General features: G+C 41.7%; 1 protein-coding gene across 36 annotated transcripts in view; it reads left to right on the forward strand.

Annotated features, from left to right (window-relative positions):
- The window catches only part of LOC137875492 (protocadherin gamma-A11-like), a 262,793-nt gene extending 255,228 nt beyond the window's left edge, over window positions 1-7,565 (forward strand). For 19 of the 36 annotated variants that reach the window (XM_068714780.1, XM_068714779.1, XM_068714775.1 and 16 more), the window contains exons 3-5: window positions 792-845; window positions 3,105-3,202; window positions 4,828-7,565. In XM_068714780.1, the coding sequence (XP_068570881.1) occupies window positions 792-845; window positions 3,105-3,202; window positions 4,828-5,111 (436 nt within the window). In that variant the 3' untranslated portion in view covers window positions 5,112-7,565. The remainder of the gene's footprint in view (window positions 1-791; window positions 846-3,104; window positions 3,203-4,827) is intronic. The other 17 variants (XM_068714793.1, XM_068714794.1, XM_068714789.1 and 14 more) reach the window with 3 other exon arrangements.
- Window positions 7,566-23,118: the final 15,553 nt, after the last annotated feature.

Consider the following 23,118-nt stretch of genomic DNA (forward strand, 5'->3'; position numbering starts at 1 on the left):
GCAAGCTTATCGTTAAGACAGAGGGAGTGATGGAGGATGAGGAATAAAAAAGGAGGGGGATGGTAGTGAGTGCTGTAACCATAAGAACTCGCTGCCTGCAGAGTGCTGATTGTAAAAGGCAGATGACATCAAAAGTCACAATGCAACCATCTGAATCAGACTTTGAATTACACTGTGGTGATGGTTTTATTGCATGATTCTGCTCAGTGGATTCAAATTCTTGATTAACACTCCTGAATGAGCATCTCTGCCAGGTTCCTGGCTGCTTTATAAAATGGCTGCCGCAGCTTCCACTCCCCCTCCCCCTCCCCTCCTGTTCCTCTCCTCTCTGCGCTCTCTGAGCCTGTGCGCCATCACTCAGTACTACTGATGAGGGACGGTGACCAGAGCTAGTGGGGGGATTGGATAGTATATTTATCCTTCTTGCACTGAGGTCCTCCTGACTTGCTTAAATGATGGATTAATTGTGTTTATCTATTTCAGTTGTGTGTTTATGACAATGGTTAATGATTGCTACTTTGCCCACATTGTGTGGGCTAAAACGGAGTGCGTGCAGTAACAGTTTTCACAACAATGATTGCACAACACATTCTATGAGTCAAGGCTTCTCCCTGAAACATACCAGCTGGGGCAAAACGCTCTTTTGAGCCAAGTCAGGAAAATGTTAGACACACACTGACACGAACACCCCTGTTGTTATACAATACCACTGGGTAAAACTAACACTAACTCCAGCCTTCAGTCAAATACACAATGGTTCTTGCAGACTGTATAACTTGTTGTGTTTTTAGTCCCCACATGCCATACGGTACACACATACGATGGACGCCGAAGAGTGGGACAAGGTACTAATTTAGACGTAGACACTAAATGGTCACTTTCTGTCCTTAGAAGCTGATGAGTGTTCACTTTTGTCAAGTCACTGTTCAGTGGAAGAGATACCTGATCACAAATCAGCTGATAAGGGCAGAGAGTCTACAATCTTTTAGGTAGTGCACTGCAGTTGAGTGCTGTACTGTGTGTAGATGTATCTAACCCATAGCTTCTGTTAGTCTCCCTAAAAGTTTGATGGGGTTTGTTGATCGATGTGCTTAGGCCACAATGCCTGCTGTGGTGTAGAAAGGATTGTGACTCTTTTTGAGTTTGCGTGCAGTGTTTTGTAGATTTGTTATGCCTTGTATGTGTGCTATACATATAGTCATTATACCCTGAGAGCTCTTGTTTTTTCTACTTCTCGAAAACTGGCTTACCATACAGTGTTGCCTTTGATGTGTGTCTGTGATGGTTGCAGCTCAACATCACCAGATGTGGCTTTTTCATGTGATTTATCAACTTGACACTAACAAGAAAGAGACAATACAGAAAGCTGTTTCATGATAGATTTTGTTAAAACACCCGTTCGGGGTTACAAAGTTCCTCAATGAAGTAAACAGCACTCCATATACTACTCCTGAGGTCAGATGCCAGGATGTACACTATGTGACTGGTTGAATGGCCTTAAATTCATTTAGAAATGATTGTCTGGAATGTTCTCTGCAAAAAAAAACAAGGCAGCCTTCCTTAGAGATAAAACATGTCATGTAAGGTTGCAGGGGAAAACGATATCCTTGCCTGGCCAACTAAGGACATCCCTCTGGACCACAGTTGACAATCTTGCCCACAGGAAGTGAAAATCCTGACCACAGGAAGTGCTTAACACAACCACAGGAACTGATAGGAAATGATAGCAGAGAGATGCTAATTTAGCTCAAATTAAGCATGCCCTTTTATCTAAAGTGATGTAAATAGGCACAAAATGGCCGCCCTGGCTTTACTGGCCGTGCTCTTACTCAGCCTGTTTCTCATTGGCTGTCTGGCACAGACCAAACTCTCCCTCAGTCTCTCTCTGGCGCCGAACTGGGAACCACTTCAGAGTTTTGGCAGCGAGATCTGGCAACCTGCTCTTAAACAAATCCCTGTTTTTATGTTAGAATTCCTTTTTTTGTCCTTTACCTTCCCTTAATACCCTGGTGTAGACCAATTTGTTCAAGACTTTTTTTTAGTTGGTTTTAAATAGAAAAGAGAGTGTCCCTCTGTATCACACTATCTATATGCATACAGCCCTGTTTTCCTCATGTGTTTGTCAGATAGTAAGATCTGAGACTTCAATGTGTCATTTACTGTCCTGTACATTCCACCAGAACATTTTACCAATGTCCCTGTGGGTTAATGATCATCCACTAAATGCGTTCGGGTCAAACAACCAATGTATTGAACACACAGACACACAATTCAGGAGGTTGAGAGATTAGTTAAAAGTGTGTATATTGTTTTTTGCACTGGAACAACTCTAGAAGCAGCATCCATTATGGTTTTATAGGATTTGTTGTGACTTCTGCTGGTCTTCTGAAGGAACATGTATTTGTTCTTTTGCTAACAGTGTACCAGTAGTTTAAAGAAAACATACTAAAAATCAAACTATGGAGGTTTGTTGGCACATTGTGAAAAGGAGCAGAGCCAGGTTTAAAGCATTGTGACCTAGATCTAGTTGTAAAGTTTGTGTTGGTGTGTCACAAGAGTTGGAGTGGAAATAAGTAGGTGAGCATAATAGATGGCAGGTCTGCGTTCTCCTTTGTTGCCCCCACATAAATTGCAGACTTTAAATAAACAAGCCTTTGAAGGTGAAGTTTGCCCAGATGTAAATGCTCAGTGCCTACTGAGCGCCGCATGTGTGACTATGCAGACCGCTATTTCCTTTTAAAAGTGGGATCATTAAATATTTATTAAGATTTGCTAGACGGCGCAGTGCTCACACCAGAGAGAGTGTGAACGCCGTACAATGTTGACTGAGTGAATGCGCGAACACGCTTGCTTCTGTGTGTAAGTGTGCAGAAAGACAAGAGTGTGTTAAAGAGTGCGTATTTGTTTGAGACACACCCTGTTTTGTAAATTGTACATCCTTGTTTTCCTTGCTGGTTTCCCCTCAGGCTGTGTATTTGGCCATCAGCTGCTTTGCCTTTACATCATAAACCACCAACTGTCAAAGCAGTGTGCTAAACACACACACATTAGAGAGGATGAACAACCAGTTATTTACAGATGTTCTTTCTTTGTTTTCGCCACAGGGCAACTGGAGGACCTGAGGTTGCCATGGGAACTGGCCCCTGGCCCCAACCCCCAACTGAGGCTGAGCAGCTTCAGGCCCTGATGGCTGCAGCTAACGGTGAGTCCTATACCTCATCATCTTTTCCCTCCCTTCTATCGCTCCATCTTCCAATTTTCCGAACCAATTTTTCTCTTCATAACCTTAGCGAGGGTGCTTGGGCAAAGGTTGTTTATTTATGGTTCCTGTTTGGTTGGAGGGCAACTAGCGAGACTCGCTCATTGATAAAGCTCTCTCTGTCCACATCGATGTTTCCATTTCGTGCTTGTGTGTTAATAATTAACCAGAGGATATTCAGACAGTGGACGCAACTACCTGCAGTCCCTCAGATAAACAGTTGATTTGTTGAATTCAACTACATGACAGAGATGCATGTTTCCACTGTAAACACTCATCACATGCACAGTGTTTTACTATAAGCAGAAGCTATAGCGCTACATGAAAAGTTATGTAATATACAACCTTTAGTCTCACACATAACGAAAGATTCCCATATTGCACAACATGTCCTCCTTCGACTGCCCTATTTCTGTGTTCCTGCAGTGACTGCCTAACCAGGCACTGCAGAGGGACACACACGCACACAGTTATTCATCTGTGGGCTTTTACCGTGGAAGTCTTCATAATAACATGAAAAATATACACATGCATTTACCTTGAAAACAAACAAAATATGCAGAAAAGATAGAGGGACAAACTTGACATGATTTATTCCCAAATCGACTCGTCATTGTTTCCACAGTTTTTTTAAACCATTGACAAGTCACATCTCCCTCCCTCTTCCCACACAATCACACCCTCCCCCCTCTTGGACACTGCACCGGACGTTGTGCGGAATTTTTCCATCAAAGTGAACAGAGAGAGAAAAGACTCCGTCTTGGGCATAGTGGTAACCTGCATGTCAGCACAAAGTAGGACAGAATGAACAGTTAGTGCCATCAGGAAGGAAAGACAAAATAGTGCCTGTGTTAAACACTGAACAGCTCTGGTCTATACTTACTGCCACTGCGTTGATAAGCACAACGCACGAGCAATCCTGCAATCCTGTGAGGGTAGAAAGATTTATTATATAATATGTTTTCAGATACTGCTTTGACGTTTTGGAAGCCAGTTAGCAGCGTTACAGTTTTCGTGTGCATATGTGTTTATATAGGCTGAGAGGAGCTACAGGGTGGGGGAGGGAGCGTTTCTGTCTTTGGTTCTGCAATGCAGGGGCTGTGGGAGAATTATGAGCTGAGCAGCTACGTCATGCGCACACACACACACACACACACACACACACACACACACACACTCAGGGAATGCATGATAGAAAACCAGAAAGACCGAGGAGTACGTTGGGGAGACAGTATCATCATCTCTGTAAAGAAAAAAAAGAAACATCTGTGCACAATCAACCACTGTGGAACACCTCTTTTGCCTTTTTTCTTCATATATCTTGTTAGTTAACTGCAACCTCATAGTTTGCCTGTGCAGTGGGATATGTTTATATCAAATATAGATATATCAAAATCTCCCTTCAATTAAGTACCTTATTTCATGGTTTAATCTCCTTTTATTACCTATTTTCATTTCACTCCTTATAACACTGTCACACAATACTTTGGCTTTCTAACAAATGTCATCCCTCTCTCCTCTCCCCCTCTCCCCTGTCCATTACCCCACTCTGTCTCTCTTCCCCCCAGAAGTTAGCGAGGCTACAGCCACACTGGGACCCGGCACCATGGGCCTGAGCACCCGCTACAGCCCCCAGTTCACCCTGCAGCACGTGCCCGACTATCGCCAGAACGTCTACATCCCCGGTAGCACGGCCACCCTGACCTCCAACCCCCAGCAGCAGCAGGCCACGGCCCAGCAGGCGGCCCAGCAGGCGCTGCCCCCGCCCCAGGTCTCGGCTCAGCCTGAGCCTCCCAAGGCCGCCCAGACCCCTGCCTCCAAGAAGAAGTCGACCAAGAAGGAGAAGAAGTAGAGCTGGACGGAGAGAGGTGGAGGAATGATTAACCCGGCCTGATCTGATGAGAAATTCAACCCCCCATACCCCCCCATAAGGTATCTTACTGCTCTGCTGTCACTCACGTTAGGCACGGTCTAAATAATGGCAGGAAATCACTTTTGACCACATGGACGTTGGATAGATGTTGATGGTTCTTTGAAAGTGTCTTGAATGTGCTGAAGGCTGTTGTTGATGTTGATAACCCGTGCCGTGCTAAAGGTTTAGTATAATCTTTGTTGGTAGATAATTTTGGCAGGGTATGGGGGGTTATTGTAATTTTCTTTCTTTTTTTTCTTTTGGCAAAATCAAATGAACTTGGACAAAGAGATTTAGTGTCAGGAACCTTGCTGGGATGACAAGGCTATACGCAGTGATGTATTCAGAGATGAAATGTTAATGTCTTTCACGTTGGATTTATTGTGCTCTTTCCCTAAGATGGAAAGTCAGCTATTGTAAAGTACGCTAGTTGCCATCCATTAGATTCCTATATAGGGTCGGCCTTGCAGGATCTTAAATCATAAGTCCTGAGGATATAAGGCTGTTGTTTGACAGGTATTACAAACTCTTCTGCATGCTCTTTAAGGTTCAAACCACATATTCTAGTCTATAGTTGCAAACTATGCATTGCAAAAGCAAAGAGGAGGACATCCTGAATCCGTTATCCTCCCTCCAATCGCAGGTCAATAGAATGCACATGTAGCATTTACTTGACACAAAATAAAAAAAAACTTTTGTAAGCATAGTTTAAAAAAAAAAAAGAAAAAGATTTGAATCTCCTGATATTTTTATGACCTGAGCATGTATCCAGAGGAAGGTGCTGGCAGAGGGTGGGGGTGGCATGGTGTCACGAGCCATGCTGTCCATGCAGGTGGTATAGCAGCAGTGACTGGCTTCTTGTGCAACACCTCCAGATGGGCACAAACATGTCCTGCTGCCCTGCACCCTCTACCCTCCCCTCCTCACACCCAGCTCCTGTCCTCCCCTCACTCACTACCCCACGTTGAGAGCCAAACTAAGATAAATGCACTGTTCGTATTCTGAAGATCAGATGATAAAGGGGTAGTAATCACTTCGGCCTTTAGGGAAATGCATAGACATGGTAAACTTGAGTGCTTAGGAGTCTCTAGACACTTTGCAGGCCTCTAGGGCCTCGACTGAGTATTACCCCTCACTATCCTGAAGTGTTGAAGAACTTCTTGATGTGACACAGTAACATGTTTTTTTTTTCTTTGGGAGATACTGATTCAATAGCATAGAAGAGTTGTTTGTATAAGAAATTAAGTCTTTACTTTGCCGTCCATCTGTCTGTCAGGCCTCTGGCCAGATACAACTGCATGAGAAAAAGCAGCTGGCAGGCTGGGTCAGGGGGAGTGGAAGGGGTGTGGTGAGGGGTTCACAGACTGAGGTGGCACCATTACATCAACCAGGAGGGTGATAAACAACATTGGCTCTACCCACTGAATGTACAGAGGAACCACTGTTGATCTGCCCACCCCTTAAACGTTCTCTAATGCACTGACCCAGGTAGAGGTCAACAGAGCCAAGCACAGCTGTCCCTGTTGGTGAGGAGATACCACTCGAGAGCTCTTTGAAATCTCCCTCCTCTATTGACATCATGAGAAACCTTAGCCCCTCTACCACTCACCTCTCCGCTCCACTCCCTGGTCTTTTGAGGCTCTTCCCCACTGTAAATAATCACAAGTCCTGTCGATGGTATGAGCCAGTTGTTTGTAAAGTAGGGACCACGTCCAACAGTTTCAAAATAAAAGTCCCTCCCACAAGGCGTGGCTTACTACTGGAATGTGTTGCATTTTGTTTTTCAAGAAAAATAAGAAAACCACAGTTTAAAAAAAAAAAAAAAAAAAGAATCAATAATGAATAAAATCTGAGATGTTCTTCAACAGTTTGTGTTGCAATGTAGTAACTAAGCACCATGGAAGCCAACTAACTCTTCAGTGTAAATAAATGAATTAAAGACAACTTTAGATGAGTAAACAAAGTGACACACGTAGACTAGTTAACTTGTGATATGTGTTGCGCATATTTTTGTGTTCAGTTTCTCTCTACTATCTTTTGTCACCCTTTAAAGAAACAAAACAAAACAAAAAAAATATGGAAATGTTTCTATCCTTCTGTAACCTCTTAATGTTCTTTTGCGGTGATTTTATCTTGTGCATTTGTGAAAGAATGCCTCTCATTCTCTTTCTGTCCATATGAACAAATGATTATAAATATTATATATGTGTAAGTCCGTCCGCTGCTGAATTAATACTACTCTATCCTGCTGTATTATCTTTCTTATCAAATGCTTAGCCCCCACGCTATACCCCTGTGTTACTCTCTTATTTTTATGCTAATATTTATATTGCTGTTTTATTTTCTCTTGAACACTGACATTTCAAATAAAAAGATTCTGAAATCATTTAAAAATACATGTGTGGGTTGTTTGTTTTATGCTTATATATACACAGGCTACTGTTTCAGTGAGTTCATTTTGTGCATAATTTGCTGCTAATATAAAGCAAGTAATCTCCGCCTGTGTGTCTGTCTGTCTTTAGCCGTTCATCCGATCTACTTCACACTTGGGAGGGTGTATTCCTGGAGATCCCATTGAGTGCTTTGTCAATTTTCGGTAAATTTGGATATGCGACACGTTCAATATTAAGATACTTTGAATAGAAAACCGAACAGCGCTCTGAATAGCAATGGGGACCGAGGTTCAAGGCTCTACACACGCGGCTCATTGACAGCAGTTCACTTTTGTTGCTGGATGCTAAATATATTAACGTTACTGGAAGCAAATACCGGGAGCCAAGCAAGGCCCATTCCAAACATGCATGTATGTATACCAACATTACAACTAAACTCTTCTTCACTTTCCTGCAGCAGGTCTGGGACCGGGAGCCAAGCAATCAGGCCGCTCTTTTGGGACACACATTCCAAACGGCCCAAGCAACAAACAGGCACGGCCCTGGACAACGCTGTAAGCTGCAATACTACGAGCCCAGCAATAGGCCTGCTCTGAACAGGAATCCAGATATACTACTGTCGTTTTTTACTAGTAGGCTACAGCGCTAGTCTTCATAATTCATGAAGCTTGCCTGTGAAACACATTAAATGCTATAAGGGTGGGTTCACACTTCTTGAATCGAACCAATGCGAGGATGATCCAACTGGTAATTGTAAACAAAAATGATGTGGTGGAAATGTCGTTCTATCACTGGTTCATATTCAAATTCAAATTCATCAAATTCAGTGGTAACAACCACGCAAATAGGCTACTACAGTTGGCCATCACCAAAACAGGAAAGCAAAATATTTTGAACCAATGAAATGATCCATAAATGGTACGGTACATGCGATTGGTTCGAATGATGTTCACACTAGAAATGAAGTGCTCAAGAGTTCACTTGTCAGCAGTCCGAGACCACCCCTTCCATGCGGAGTAGAGTGGTTAAGTCCACACTGGAGTTCGAGTCTGACATTGACGCTAACCCAAACAAACCACAGCTTTGCTCTATCCCTTGTCCTTTTCAGGTGTTCTATGTGACTGTGGGAGATAAAAAGGAGCAAAAAGAGACCAAATGAGGCCACAGAATATTATTTATAATTAAAGTAACATTGTCAGGCTTTTTAACTACTGTTCCCTTGTCACATAATACATGGGAGCAATTAATTGGGACACTTTATTGCCATGCTACTTCTGTTGATGATTGAAAATGATTCATAAATATATCTGACAAATCAATTGTGAGGTTAATTGAGTTTTGCATCGTCATTAAATTGACTGGATTTGCCATTTTACTCACTGCAAGCAGAAAATGAATTCAGTAAAACTACTACTAAAAAAAAGAGACTTAATTTAGCTGCAAAATGTTTTCATGTATTATATTATCATCTTTTATTTAGATGATAAAAACCTAGTAGTACAGATAAGACCTGACTGTTCTCTTTAGAGTCATGATTAATACAATTGATATAAGGTAAAATAGCATGACACCTGAACTTATATTGTATGATGTCTGCTTTTGTCTAAATATTGAGAATAGATTGATGGTACCAAGACATTGAGGAAAGTATCAAATTAAAAACATTCATACGGCTCATTCCATCTGAACTCACTATTTCCTCCTCCAGCTCACCATACTAGAGCCACATGTTCTTTAGCTTTCCTCTCACAGATCCTGGGGCCACTAAGGGAACATGGCATTCTGCTTTGTGCCTTTCACAAGGTCTTACACAATAACATAGTCCCTATAAATAGCCCATGGGACGTCACCAAGCAAAACAAAAGGAGCAGGCTTTAACTGCACCGCTGCAGATGTTGGGGGATGGAAGGAGAGACAGAGGAGCTGGAGGGATGGAGATGATGCAAGTGTTCGTGAATCAGACGTAGCAAAGGCCAGATAATTCATTTTCTCTATATTAAAGTTACTACCTGAAGAGTACACAAGACCAAAAGCTAAGAAAGAATACCTGAACAAATATATTTTTGTTCATTAAAAAAAAAAAATCCCCATCTGCTAGTTTTAAAACACAAACATTATTTTCTTATTAAACAATCCCCTCTTTTAGATTAAAAAAAATCATTCCAACGTGACAATCCATTTAATTCACACAGCAGCATTTCAACATCAAACACTGCAGACTCACATACCCCAAAATGGCCGACTCCACTCACCCTCCTCTCATTTCGTGTTATGTGGTTGCCACGGCAACTGTCAGCCCCAGCCGCTGGATGCTCTTCTCTGTTCCCCACATCTTCATTTCAGATCTATGCATTGGCCATTATTGGCTTCACTCCGGAGCCTGGCTGAGCTGAATGACCTGCAGGAAGACAAACATATTCAGCCGTCAGTCAAACCTGGCAACTCTGAGAGAGACATATGCAGGAAGCATGGGAGAATATCCCACACAGACAGACAGGATGAGTCAGAGGTAATAACTGCACTGTGGGTTTGTCCTAGTTTGATTCACTGGAGATCAGTATGAGCTTTCATTTGAGATGGTAAGAATCAAGGAAATTGTTCACATGGGTACTATATGCATGTACTAGTAGGCTTTACTATAGCGTCAGAGTTATTTTGTCACACCGTGACTCACAGAGACTCCTGCTGTCCTCACTGTCCCCATGTGTCATCCATTTCCTGGAGGGGAGACCCAGCAGAATGGTAAGACTGTTCTTTTATTGCCCCCTTTGCACCGCCCACCCTATCTCGCTTAATTAAGCACATTCCTACTGATTATTCACACACAGAGATATAGACAATACAGTGACACACACACACACACACACACACACACACACACAGAAAAAAAAATTCAAACCAGTGATGTATAGCAGGGTTGACCAAATAGGGGAAGCCGTAGCAGACTGGAACTTGACAATGGACTGCCTGTGAGCGGTAACAACATTAGCCAGACATGAGAGAGAATAACAGGCATCATCACTTCCTGAATGTCACACATGTGTTTAACAGGCACACTTATACACCGTGGTCAGTCATTGAAGAAGAAACAAAAGTGCTTCAAAACAAATTTCTTGAATAGTCTCATAATCAAATGTACTTTATTTTGTCTACATTATCATCTGAATATTGGAGCAGAAAGTAGAGCAGAGCTGCATTTCCTCCCTCACACCTTCCTGTGAGCTTCCAGGCAGGACGAGCGACAGGAAGCCAGGATCTCATTTCATGACGAGGAGGATCACATCTGATTCATGTCAGGAAAGAGCAGGATGTGACGTAACGGCTGCTTGTGGCGGGATAGGAAGTGAGTTTCCGCGCCTTTTTTACTCTTTTTTCCCCTCCCTCAGTAGTTCAGCAAAAGGGAGACCACCCCCCCCCCACCATCATCCTCCCCCTCTGACTTCCTCTCTTCTTCCTTCCCTTCCCCCCCTCTTTCCTCCCATCCTGCAGCTGTCTCTGCAGTGTGTTGGGTCACCACATGTTGAAGGACAGAGCCCTGCTCTGTGGATATGCACAAAACACAGCATGGAATAAAGACCAGCTTAGTCTGGACTTTGCCAGGGAATAACTCTGTGATGAAATGTATATATTTACACTGCCGCAGTCAAGTTAAGCAGGGCCTAAATCCAAATGACACACTTAGTGGAGATTACAGCTGAAAGTTTAAGAAACAGACAGCAGTGGGTTAGTGTTATTTAATCTCATGCAGTGCAGAGAAAGAGACTGGATTAATGTTCCTGTACATTCCATACATGCATTGTCTTACATTTGTAATCATCCTCTCTATGGACACTGTAGCTAACATGATTTCCAAAAGGCCGGTGTTCATTTATTTCAGCTGAGAGAGATGTGCCCCTCAGGCAGACTTAGCAGGGAGTTCAGTGGTCTTTGGCTGAAAAAAGAGGAGAAGGCCATTGAGCAGGCGCATTGGAGCACTGGAGCCTGAACGTTGCTAAGGCTAACAGCACCCTGATTTAAAGAGACACAGTAATGTGCTGGCTGCTGGCTCGACTAAATCACTGAGATGGAGCTGTAGCAAAGTGGAAGAACAACACAATGCTCCCTTTCAAAGCAGCGAACCCTTTTTCTCTCTTCATCTGAAAAGCCCCCTCTCTACTCTCTCCCTCTCTCTCTCTCTCCCTTCGTCGCTGCCAAGATCTCCCGCGCCTGTTTTCTCAGCTGCGAGGATGGAAATCAGACAGGGGGGAGACGGGGAGACAGGAATGAAGGGGGAAAGGCACACTAAGGGGTAGTGAATTGAATTTAGGGTGATGGAGAAGCAGGCTTAATTGCCTCGTTATAATTTTGCTGCAGCAAGAGAAGAAGAGTGGGAGAAGTGCCCTCTCATCATTGAAGTCATGTAAAGCTTACAAGTCAAAGGTAAAGTGTGTTAAATAAAGCATTGTGATCTGCTCACAGGTGATGGGCAGAAAAAAAACAGAACAAAGTGTAATCCAATGGACTTCCATTTTATTTCCATTCACTCACAAAGATAGAACAATGTGTGTGTTTTGAGGGGATCGTAAGCTTCCATCTGGTGCAATGTGCTTTGAGGGCATCTCCTGCCCCCACACTGCCTCTACACTGTCTCCAGCACACACACACACACACACACACACACACACACACACACACACACACACACACACACACACACACACACACACACACACACACAGAATATACACAAACTACACTCAACCATAACCCCAATCCCTCTTTACAAGCCGTACACCCCATAAGTACCCCTTCCCCCCTACTCAGCACTCACATACACACAGGCAGTAACCACACCCCCCAGCACAGACAGTGCAGAGTATCTAATCCATTTCCTCCACCACAGTGGTTGTCATGGAAACGCAAAATTCCCCATCTGAGTGACTAAAGAAGGAATAAAGAGAGAAGGGAGCAGGGAGGAAAGCAGGGAATTGGATAAGGATGCAACAAAGAAGAAATGTCCTTACTTTACAACTGTTTCTTCAACAGTGCTGTTATAGAGGTGTGTGTGTGTGTGTGTGTGTGTGTGCATGCGAGCGTTCTCAGGCGTCGGACACGCTATGAATATGCAGCGCCTCAGACATGCAGACTCGGACACAGAGGCATTTCGACAACTCAGCGCAATGGCGACAGGTGTTGCTGCGGAAATGGTGCAGCTGCTGCATGGATATTTCAGGCTAATAAGCGTGGAACATCAAGCTCCACTCCTCTGTCTCTCTCTCTCTCTCTCTCTCTCTCTCTCTCCTTTCTGTTCCCTGAACTAACATACCCCTGCATGATACAGAAGGCTGGAATGCAAAGTCCATCTTGAGCACACAACTGTGTTTATACTGTGTTATTACATATTCAGCTGTCAGTTTGATAAAAAGAACCAGATGCAGGTTGAGAAAGGAAAGATGTTGTAAAAAAAAAAAAAAAAAGACATATAAACTGTAACTTAAATACACTTATTTACTTTGTTTCCAAGAGTTTTATGAGAATGTAAATAAATCCCATAATGCCTGCAAAAGTATGGAGCTGGTGCCAGGAGGCAATTAGCCTAGCTTAGTATAGCTAGCACAAAGATGGAGGCTGGGGGAAACAGCTGTCCAGGTACTGTCCAAATGAATCATTAATTAACATGTTATAACTGGTTTATTTAATCTGTACACAAAGAGAAACAAGTTGTGGTTTTACAGGTGCTGTAACTGTGACAAGACTCAAGGAAGTCACTGCTCGCCAAGAAATAGTTACAGCATGGAACACACTGACACTGACCCTATGCATGATGGGGAAAAAAAAAGAATTTAGCAATAATGGATCCAGGCGGAACAAGTGGAGATTCCATAACAAATTTGTCCACAGCAGGGAATAACAAGCTGGACCTAAACAAATCAGAATTCAGAAAGGGGCACCAGAGACATATTTTGAGAGCCATGTCTCACATTCTGACAGTGGTCTGAATGTCAACAGTGTTGGTAGGATATGAGGGACTCCACCGCACACCAGGACCTCCGGGACAGGTGTTAAACCCATCAGCAGTGGAGGACACTAACAAAGCTGGGAATTTATTTTTGGACCATGGGAAAAACTCAAATACGAGACATAGCAGAGGTTTAAACTGATCATTATAAGGGATACATATGTACAAGGAAGGATAGACACATTCCTACTGCATGAAACGCATTCTAGCATTTATTATATAAACTGCATTTATTTTAAGAATGCAAGAAAATCCATGTGAAGCATCATGACACAGAGCTGTAAGCTGGTGAGAATACACACGCACGCACGCACGCACGCACGCACGCACGCACGCACGCACGCACGCACGCACGCACGCACGCACGCACGCACGCACGCACGCACAGATAAGCCATATTTGTTCTAGTTTCTGGGCTTTTTGACGCAGTGCAGTCAGACTGTGCACAATTAAACTTGCCAAATCAATTGACACTCTCATTTGGTAATCTGCATGAATCATGACTAGCTTGTTTGCATGAGCGTGTGTGTGTATCAACAGCAGGTGGGAAACAACCCTAGGAAATACTGCAGGACGTTCTGAGAAATGAGGAGAGAAAAGGAGGAGGGAAGAAAGAGGAAAAAAAAAGCTCCAATGCCCTAATATACTGCTCTCATCGCACGTCACCCACCTCCCCTCCCATCTTTCTCTTTGTTCTTTGCCTCCCATTGTCTACTCTGCATTTCTGTCGGCACATACAACTTATTTAAGTGGTAAAAATCCTTTCATTTCTTCATTCATCATTGTCCCTAAATCCGTCTTTCTCATCTCTCTTGTCTAACCCAGATAGCCAGACACTCTCTGCCCTAAATAAAATGGAGGTCTGTCAGTCTCTATTTGTGACCCTGCCTTTCCTCCATCCATCCATCCATCCATCCCTTCCTTGCCTTCCCTCCTCTCCCCCTTTGGTGACCTCCCTGTATTTTCAATCTGAGGTGGATGTGAAGGTCCAGAGCCTGTTTGTGGCATTCGTCTGTCCGTGTCTATAAAGCTCAAATATTCATGTGCCTGCTCTGCACCGAGTAACAACAGATGATGTCGGCTGGCAACAGACTCCCAGTTTCCATGGCAACCTCCACCCCCCCTGCCTCCTTCTCTCTCTGACTCAGTTGGGTGGTAGGGAGGGATGGTGATTACCTCCCTGGTAACATGTGGCAACAGGGGGAACCATGTTAGCATCACAGCAAGTAGATCACTAGGAGGCGAGAGAAGAGGGGGAGGAAAAGGGAGAAACTACAAATAATTAATGTTGGTTTGAGAGAAATGGACAACAAAGGGAAAAAATAAAGAGGTTTGGTGATTTTACATTGAAAGAAAGACAAAAAAACAAACATCTCTAAACAGGAGAGGATACCAACACAGGTCTACTCATCTGCCTGCCTCTCCTGGTCTCCTCCTCTGCGCTGCCTCTTTGTCCTTTCTCTGCCCCCCCCCCATAAAGAAGCAGCCCGGCACAGGGACTGTAAGCTGCTTACTATAATACAGCTTCACAATGCCTCTTAATACTCCTCTTTTACCCCCCACCCACGCAGTCTGTCTGCAAAATGGATTGTAATGCAGTGCACTGCCCCCTATCCCCCTGCACTTCCTTACAGTGGGTGCTTCTGGGACGTAGCTGTTCTGAACGGGAGGTCGCAGCACGTTACCCTTTTTCTTTCTGCAGAACTATGGCTCTGGAATAGATTTTAATGCTGCACTTGACCCGTCTGTCCTTTACGTTATCAATAGAGCGGTGAATCATAAAGCCTGCATGGTTCAGCTGTAACTGTCCACCGGTCTCAGTTTGTTGTTGTTTACAGGCCTGATCTTTTCTTCTCATCGCCTCTGCTGCAATTCCCATTGTATGCCTGATTGAGTAACATCCATTGTTTTGTCCTCTGTTGAAGATGTACTGCCTTTTCAGCTGCAGCTGTAGTGTAGTGATACATCTGTGTGTCCTTTGTCTGTTTAGGTTATTTCTACCTCTGCATTGTCTTTGTTTTAATTCCCAATCATATCTCTGGTTATGCCACCTCAGCCTCCATTTTAAGGTAAAACAGAGGAGGAGAAAACCATCAAAGCTTGAAGACAAAATACATTAAGCCCAGCATGTTGTGAGGAAGAACAAGCAAGCAGTAGGGAATAGCCGGGGAGGACATGAAAGGGAGAAGGAAATGCATAGAAGAGTGTTGTTGGAAAAAAGAAAGAAATATGAAGGCAAAGAGATGAGACATAAGAGAGGAAACAACGTGAGATAAAGCAGACAGAGAGGTGAGGAAAGCAGACGAGACAGGCAGGGAGTGAAAGAAAAATCAAGGAATGTCGGGTACGGGTGCAGATTTTTGCCAGCAGGAGGCAAGTGTAACCATGGTAACCATGCAAAGGAGTGATGTCATTGCCTCAAATTGCTTGGCATAGTGGGGGTATTTTGGGGGGTTGGCAGTGCAAATCTTTTTTTCACTCTCAGCAGTTTATTATCGCACATCAGGAGAAAAATGGTCATTATCCTGTAAATGGACATTTTTAGTTTCTCCCCGAAAACCCCTTTTCTGAGTCCTTTCCTCCAAACCTCTTTCTTGTCCCTCACATATACAAAAAAGCTGCAACATCTGCTCTAATATTAGTCGGGCATGCAACTATGAATTATAGTCATTATCGAACGTTTGGTTTTTTTTCATTGTCTCAATCAATTTATTAACTAGTCACTGCTTTAACTTAACATTGACAAATACAAAACAGAAAAGCAGCCAATCTGATTTGGCATTTTTTCAAGAAAATTGAAAATGAACTGTTATTAAAACTGAGTATGTGTGCCCATGTATGTTTTTCACATCGATCGAGGTCAACATGAAAAATGTGGACATCTGCACTCTTGTAATAAGCAAGAATCTGAGACTATCAATAAAAAAAGGCACTTGAATGTACGTAATGTAATCCATCAACAAAACAACTCTACAAATCTACATCTATAGGTTCGTGAGGAAAAGCATTGTGTGAGTTTAAATGTCTATCGGTTAGAATCTGCTCCATTTAACCCCTAAATGTCACTGTGGATGTGGGCGGGTTATCTTCACCCCACACACACCCTCTTCAGATGGGGTTATACCTTATTTAGGACACACGCACACACACACACACACACACACACACACACACACACACACACACACACACACACACACACACACACACACACACACACACACACACACACACACACACACACACACACACACACACACACACACACGTAGACCATATCCAGATATTTACTGCCCCCAGAGGAAATCAGACCGCTGCAGGCTCAGCTAATGTAGGTCAATTGACTATCTCCATCAATGTGTATGGACAGATAGGGGGCAGGAGGGAAGACACACACACACCCTCCTTCCACAATATCATGAAAATGTATGTGTGTGTGTGTGTGTATGTGTGCGCACATGGACACATAAAAAAACAGGATGATCTCTTCAGATAGGTCAGGGGCTCCGGCCCTTGTGATTAGAGCCTGACAGACACAACAGCCTCAAGGGTTCCACGTGGAAACGTCTTCACATCAGTGTTACCAGTTTGTCACCGTCTACTGCACCACCACAGCTTTTGTCTCATCAATAACTACTATTTATTTATTTCCATCTAAAAAAAAAAAAAAAAAAAAAAAAAAAAAAAAAAGGCCCTGCGAGAACATGTGGTTGATGCCAACACAACAAAGCACCTTGAGGACAAACTTGGACAAGAGGACACACGTAGTGACTGTTTTCTTTTATGAACCACAAACATTCAGAGCCACAAAACGTCTCCGTTGTCCCAACTATCCAGCACAAACCACTCCAGGCTCACTTATCTTGTTTTAGATCTAGAAGTCTGGAAATCTTTTTATTATTTCTTTTCCAGTCACTTGTTGCTAAATACAGCCTGATAAAAAAAAGTTATAAGAAATATGAATTAACAGAAAGATGCGATTACATATACTGACTTTTAATCTTGCACACTTATATTCACATACAATGCACTGACTCACAGAGGCACCCCATGCCAGTCAGCTCTGGTCACATTAACACTTTGTCACAACCATCAACAACATTAGGAACCACGGCTCACAGAGCACTACACTCAAGTGTTAGATTACAACGCTAAACAGTGTGGCCACACTTTCTGCACTGCTACCGATATCAACACCTTCACAAGAGCCGTTGCCTATTTCAGCAACAAACAAGGTACTTCTTCCTTTAGGTATTTGTTTACTATACAAGGGAGGACTCTGTGTAGCTTATTCCTTACTGCTTGGTGTTAGTGAGAGAGAGAGAGAGAGAGAGAGAGAGAGAGAGAGAGAGAGAGAGAGAGAGAGAGAGAGAGAGAGAGAGAGAGAGAGAGCACTATGGTCATGAATGTGGCTGTGTGACTGACCTATTGGTGCTTATTGATATTCTGTTTGCATCAGCCTTCAGCACAGCCTGCAGAGCAGACAAGACAGTCCTCTCACTAAATGGCTCTCATATTTAGGAGAGAAATCCTTCCCCCGAGAGAGACGATGATCTGCTGGGATGAGCCGTAACATTCTGGATTAGGGAAAGAAAATTTCAAAATGCTCAAAAATTAAAATTGCGGGTGGTGGCAGGATTCACGTGTATTTATGTGTGTTGAAGTGGATTAGGGTTTGTGGGGTTCATGGTGAATCTGGGCAGCGCGAGATCAGCGTGCCTTAAAAATGTATGTAAGGGAACGTGCAAAAAATGTCGACGTAAACAAGTCTGGTGCATAAATACATGTTGGATCTGATGTTTCTCATAGTTTCATCATAGCTAGTTGACTGAAGAAGAAAAAGCTAGTTTGCAATGCAATGGATAATGAGTAGAAGAGAAAAGTGAGGGAGCAAAGGGAGGCAAGAAAAGGTGAGGAGGTTGAGGGAGGAAATGAAACTCTGCTGGTAAGACATGAAGTTTAGTCAAACTTTAAAACATTTCCTATAAAATTCACACAGAGGCCTGTTTCAGATAATGCGCAGTCCTCTTGACAAAAGCCCCATCTGCTCTCTAATGGGATTTAATGCTTAGGTTGTCTCTCTATGTCGGGCGTCTTCAGATCTTGTACACAAAACAACAAAAAGCGCGCGCATGCGCGCGCACACACACACACACACACACACACACACACACACACACACACACACACACACACACACACACACACACACACACACACACACACACACACATCGAAGTCATCTTCATAAGATGATGCCACTCACAGAGGTTCATGCTGGTATGCAGGTCATGCTGACCGTTGTCTCAGCAGACAAACATCACAATGTTTTAGTGCAGATGAACAAACACACAAACAAGACGCAAACAGAAGACATAATAGGCAGAAAAATCTTACGACAGGCTGGGATGTGGAAATAATTAGAAACAACGGGACAGAGGAAGCCTGGAAGAAGAGAGCATAGAGGAAGCGAGACGGGATGCATGGACATGTAAGGAGAAACGGAATCACATATTAGAGAAACTCAACAGATAGGTATGTTTATGGACACGGAGAACCAGACAGACTGACACAGATTCCTGCCTGAGACAGGCAGACAGTGTTCTTATCTCGGCAGCCCGGTGCTTCAGGGTGATTCTGGCAGCGCTGTGATGATGGAGATGTCACTCAGCGGTGTGATGGCACAGCCAATCGGTTGACACTCACTGGCCCATGTTAATTGTCTGCTAATTGTGTGTCACATGAAGAGTGTTATACAAGCAAGCGAGTAATTTGATCAAAGAGATATTATTAAGATATGATGGCCGATGCAGGGAGGGACACATTTACACACTAAGAAGCAGGCGTGTGAATGCATGGCCTTCTGTGCAGGCAAATTAAAAATGATGCAAATAAGCACACAAATGCACAGACATATTCAGCACATTTTCAAATATATGCAGTCTTATAAGTACTAACATTCAAAGACAGTTAAAGCTGAGGCTTCTTTTGCATTCTTCAGGAGTCACTCAAACCCTGTTTCTCTGGAGTTTAAATGCCACAGTAGTGTGTATTTCTCTCCTGAAGCAGCAGGGAAGTTGAGAAATGGCCAATCTAAACAAATGAAGTGAGGCTTTAATCCGCAGTTCTCTGAAATGGAGACTGGGAGAAGCTGTGGAGTGTACAGCCAAGTTAAGACACAAATGAAACACATTTATTTCAGAGCCCTGGCAATGTGGGTGCTAACGGCAGCCAGAGAAATGCACTCACACAAAACTTCTGGGTCCGAGGAAAAGAAAAGAAAGAGTGTTCGATGTAGAAGGGACGAGGAAATAGCAGGTGAGGGGAATCATACAAAATATAAAGGACAGTATGCTGTGTGCATATAAATCAATTGTTTTCTTCTCTCCACAGAGGTCACATCTCCTCTTCCACATCTAACACTCCCTCCCTCCTCCAGGAGGCAGAGGGGTGGCAGATATTCACCGAGGTTCACTCTGCTACCTGGAGACCGACAGCCTCCCTCAGCCAGCCAATCAGAAGCTGTGAAAAACAGACTTCTGCTCTGCAATTGGTCCGCTGCTCCCAGGAACTCATTCCACTATCAATAGCTGTGTCATTGTGTCGTCTGGCAGTGCTGAAGCCAATTATACTGCCCTGTTTCTTTGTTCAGACCTCTTTTCTCCAGCAGACCCCCTTCCCGCATATAAGGGCATACACGCAGACACACACGCATACAAATCACCCCAGACTCCAGAATGTCACAGCAAGAGACAGGAGTCTGGGAATCAGGAATCAGGAGGACCTGAAACCAATGTGAGACATCATTGTAGATAAATTGACCCTGCATCTTTGAACTGACCTTTATCAGAATAAACCTCAATAAATACAAAACCCAAACCCTAAATATGCTAACTCTCTTGAAGCCTTAACCTTTGGTGTAATTCTTCTGCTGGTAGTCCAGGTTGTAGCTATGCAACCCTGCCTCCTACAAATTAGGTTCACAGCTGTTTTTTTTTGCAACTGCAACATTTAGCAATGAACATTTTAGGTTTATGTTGCAAAATAAATGACTGATGTTGTAAAATAATCCACGATTCACTGACGATGATAACAATAGTGATGATGTTGATTTCAAAGTGATAATTAACCAATTCATGTGAAAATGTATTATATCTAAACCTTTGAAGGGCAAGACGAGCAGTCACAGCCGACTCTATGACACTATATCAAAGCTATATAGCGGCTAACCTAAATGCTAACCTCATTAAATGCTCACAATGACTATGCTAACGTGCTGATGTTGAGCTGTAGTAATGTTTATTTTTTGATATACTATAATATGACTTTTTAAAACTTTTGACAAAAAATACCATAACTTTTTTAACATACTATACTATGACCTTTTTTTATACGTTGTTATGACATACCATACTATGATTTTCTTCTGAATTTTCATGACACACTGAAATGAGTTTTATGGCATACTAATCTGTCTATTTATCAGTTTTTGACTGACAGTATTATGACTTTCACCATGACGATTTCATAACTTTTATTTGGCATAGTATGCTATTCATTTTTTTAATGATTTCTTTGACATATAGTATATTATGACTTTTTATTACATTCTATAGTTTGAGTTTTTAAATACTAAACAATTATGACTTCCATGACATACTACATTTTCTTTACTTTTCATGCCATACTATACTATGACTGTTTTGATACATGATACATACATGATGTATGAAAATTACTTTTTTTATTATTTTTGACATACTATAATATGAATTTTTAAAAAATACTATAACTTTTTAATGCATTTAATGATGTATTATACTATTATTTTTTTTTATTTTTTTTTAGGAATACCATACTGTAAATTTTTTTTAATGACTTTTGATATTCTATACTCTGCCTTTTTAATTGTATTTTAGAAATACCGTGCTATGAAATATTTGTACATACTATAACTTCTTTTGTGACATTGTTCCACGTACTATAATTATACTTTTTTTATTTATTTTACTTTTTTGACATACTATAACATGACCTTTTTCTACATACTATACTATGACTTTTATTTAATTTTTGCAATACTATACTCACTCTTATATGACTTTTTCGACATTACTTTTTATGACTTTATTAGACTTACACTATCCCGTCGTTTTATAAAATACTATATTATGACCCTTTTATTACTATTTTCGACAAATTATAGAATTACTTTTTTGACATACTGAGTTTTTTATGATTTTTTTGGAATACTATGATGTATTACAACATGCTATACTATGACCCTTTCGTGACTTTTTTGACATAGAATACAATGACGTTTTACAACATACTATATATTTTTCGTCATATTATAGAATAACTTTTTTATGACGTTTTCAACATACTATACCTGAAAGAAGAGGAGCCTTTAGAGCTGGGACCACTCCAGGCTCAGGTCACTCATCAGTGGTGGATTAACATCCTGAAAGACAGAATAGACAGCAACCAGGACACAGACCTCTAGTGGAGGGGAGGGGTCATCACACTACACTATCAGCCATTTATTACTATTTTACACATACTATAGAATTACATTTTTATGAATGTTTTGACATACTATACTATGATTTTTTCAACATAGAATACCATGACGTTTAACAACATACTATACTATCAACCTTTTTTTTACTTTTTTGACATATTATAGAATTACTTCTTTAGACTTACTATACTATGACTTTTTGACAAAATACAATAATGTTTTACAACGAACTATAATATGACCCTTGTATGTATTTTTTCTCCATAACTTTTTTTATGACTTTTTTCCACATAATATACTACGCTCCGTAGTATATTATGATATACTATGCTATGAACTTTTATGACATACATAACATTGACTTTTTTGTGACTTTGTTTGGCATACTTTGCTACGGCTTTTAATAGCCATTTATGACTTATTTAATTAAATGCTACACAATTACTTTTCTATGGCTTACTATACTACTTTTCCTGACTATTTCATGGCATACTATATGATTACTTTTTTATGACATTTAATGACATATTATACTGTATCTATTGTATGATTTTTTCTGACATATTACACTCTGACATAATTATGACATACTATAACTTTTATGACCTTTAATGTTGGAAGTATGACTTTTTTACAATTTTCGGAGGCATTCAACACGGTCACTTTTTTAATGATGTACTATAATAAGAATTTTGATGATGTTTTTAATAAGATACTATACTATGGAATTATTTAATGACATACAATACTTTGTCTTTTTTTTAACAACATACTACTATTCAATGGCTTTTTATGATACACTATATTATATCTTTTTTTCAGGACATTGTATTCTATGGATTTGTATGAAACTACATCTGCATGAGCCCAAGTAACAGTGAATGATGAAAGAAAGCCACTCTGACTGTGGGTGAAGTGTATCATCTTCACTAACAGACTGCCCTGTACAGCTGATTTCTCTTTTCAAGTGGATTTAACAGAGCAGAACCACCAGAGAATAGAGGACTTTTCTGTTGTGATTTAAATAAAAAG

The sequence above is a fragment of the Cebidichthys violaceus genome, unplaced genomic scaffold (genome assembly GCF_023349555.1).
Source record: "Cebidichthys violaceus isolate CVI_PGR_0920_01 unplaced genomic scaffold, fCebVio1.0.p SCAF_2, whole genome shotgun sequence".
Taxonomy (NCBI): Eukaryota; Metazoa; Chordata; class Actinopteri; order Perciformes; family Stichaeidae; genus Cebidichthys; species Cebidichthys violaceus.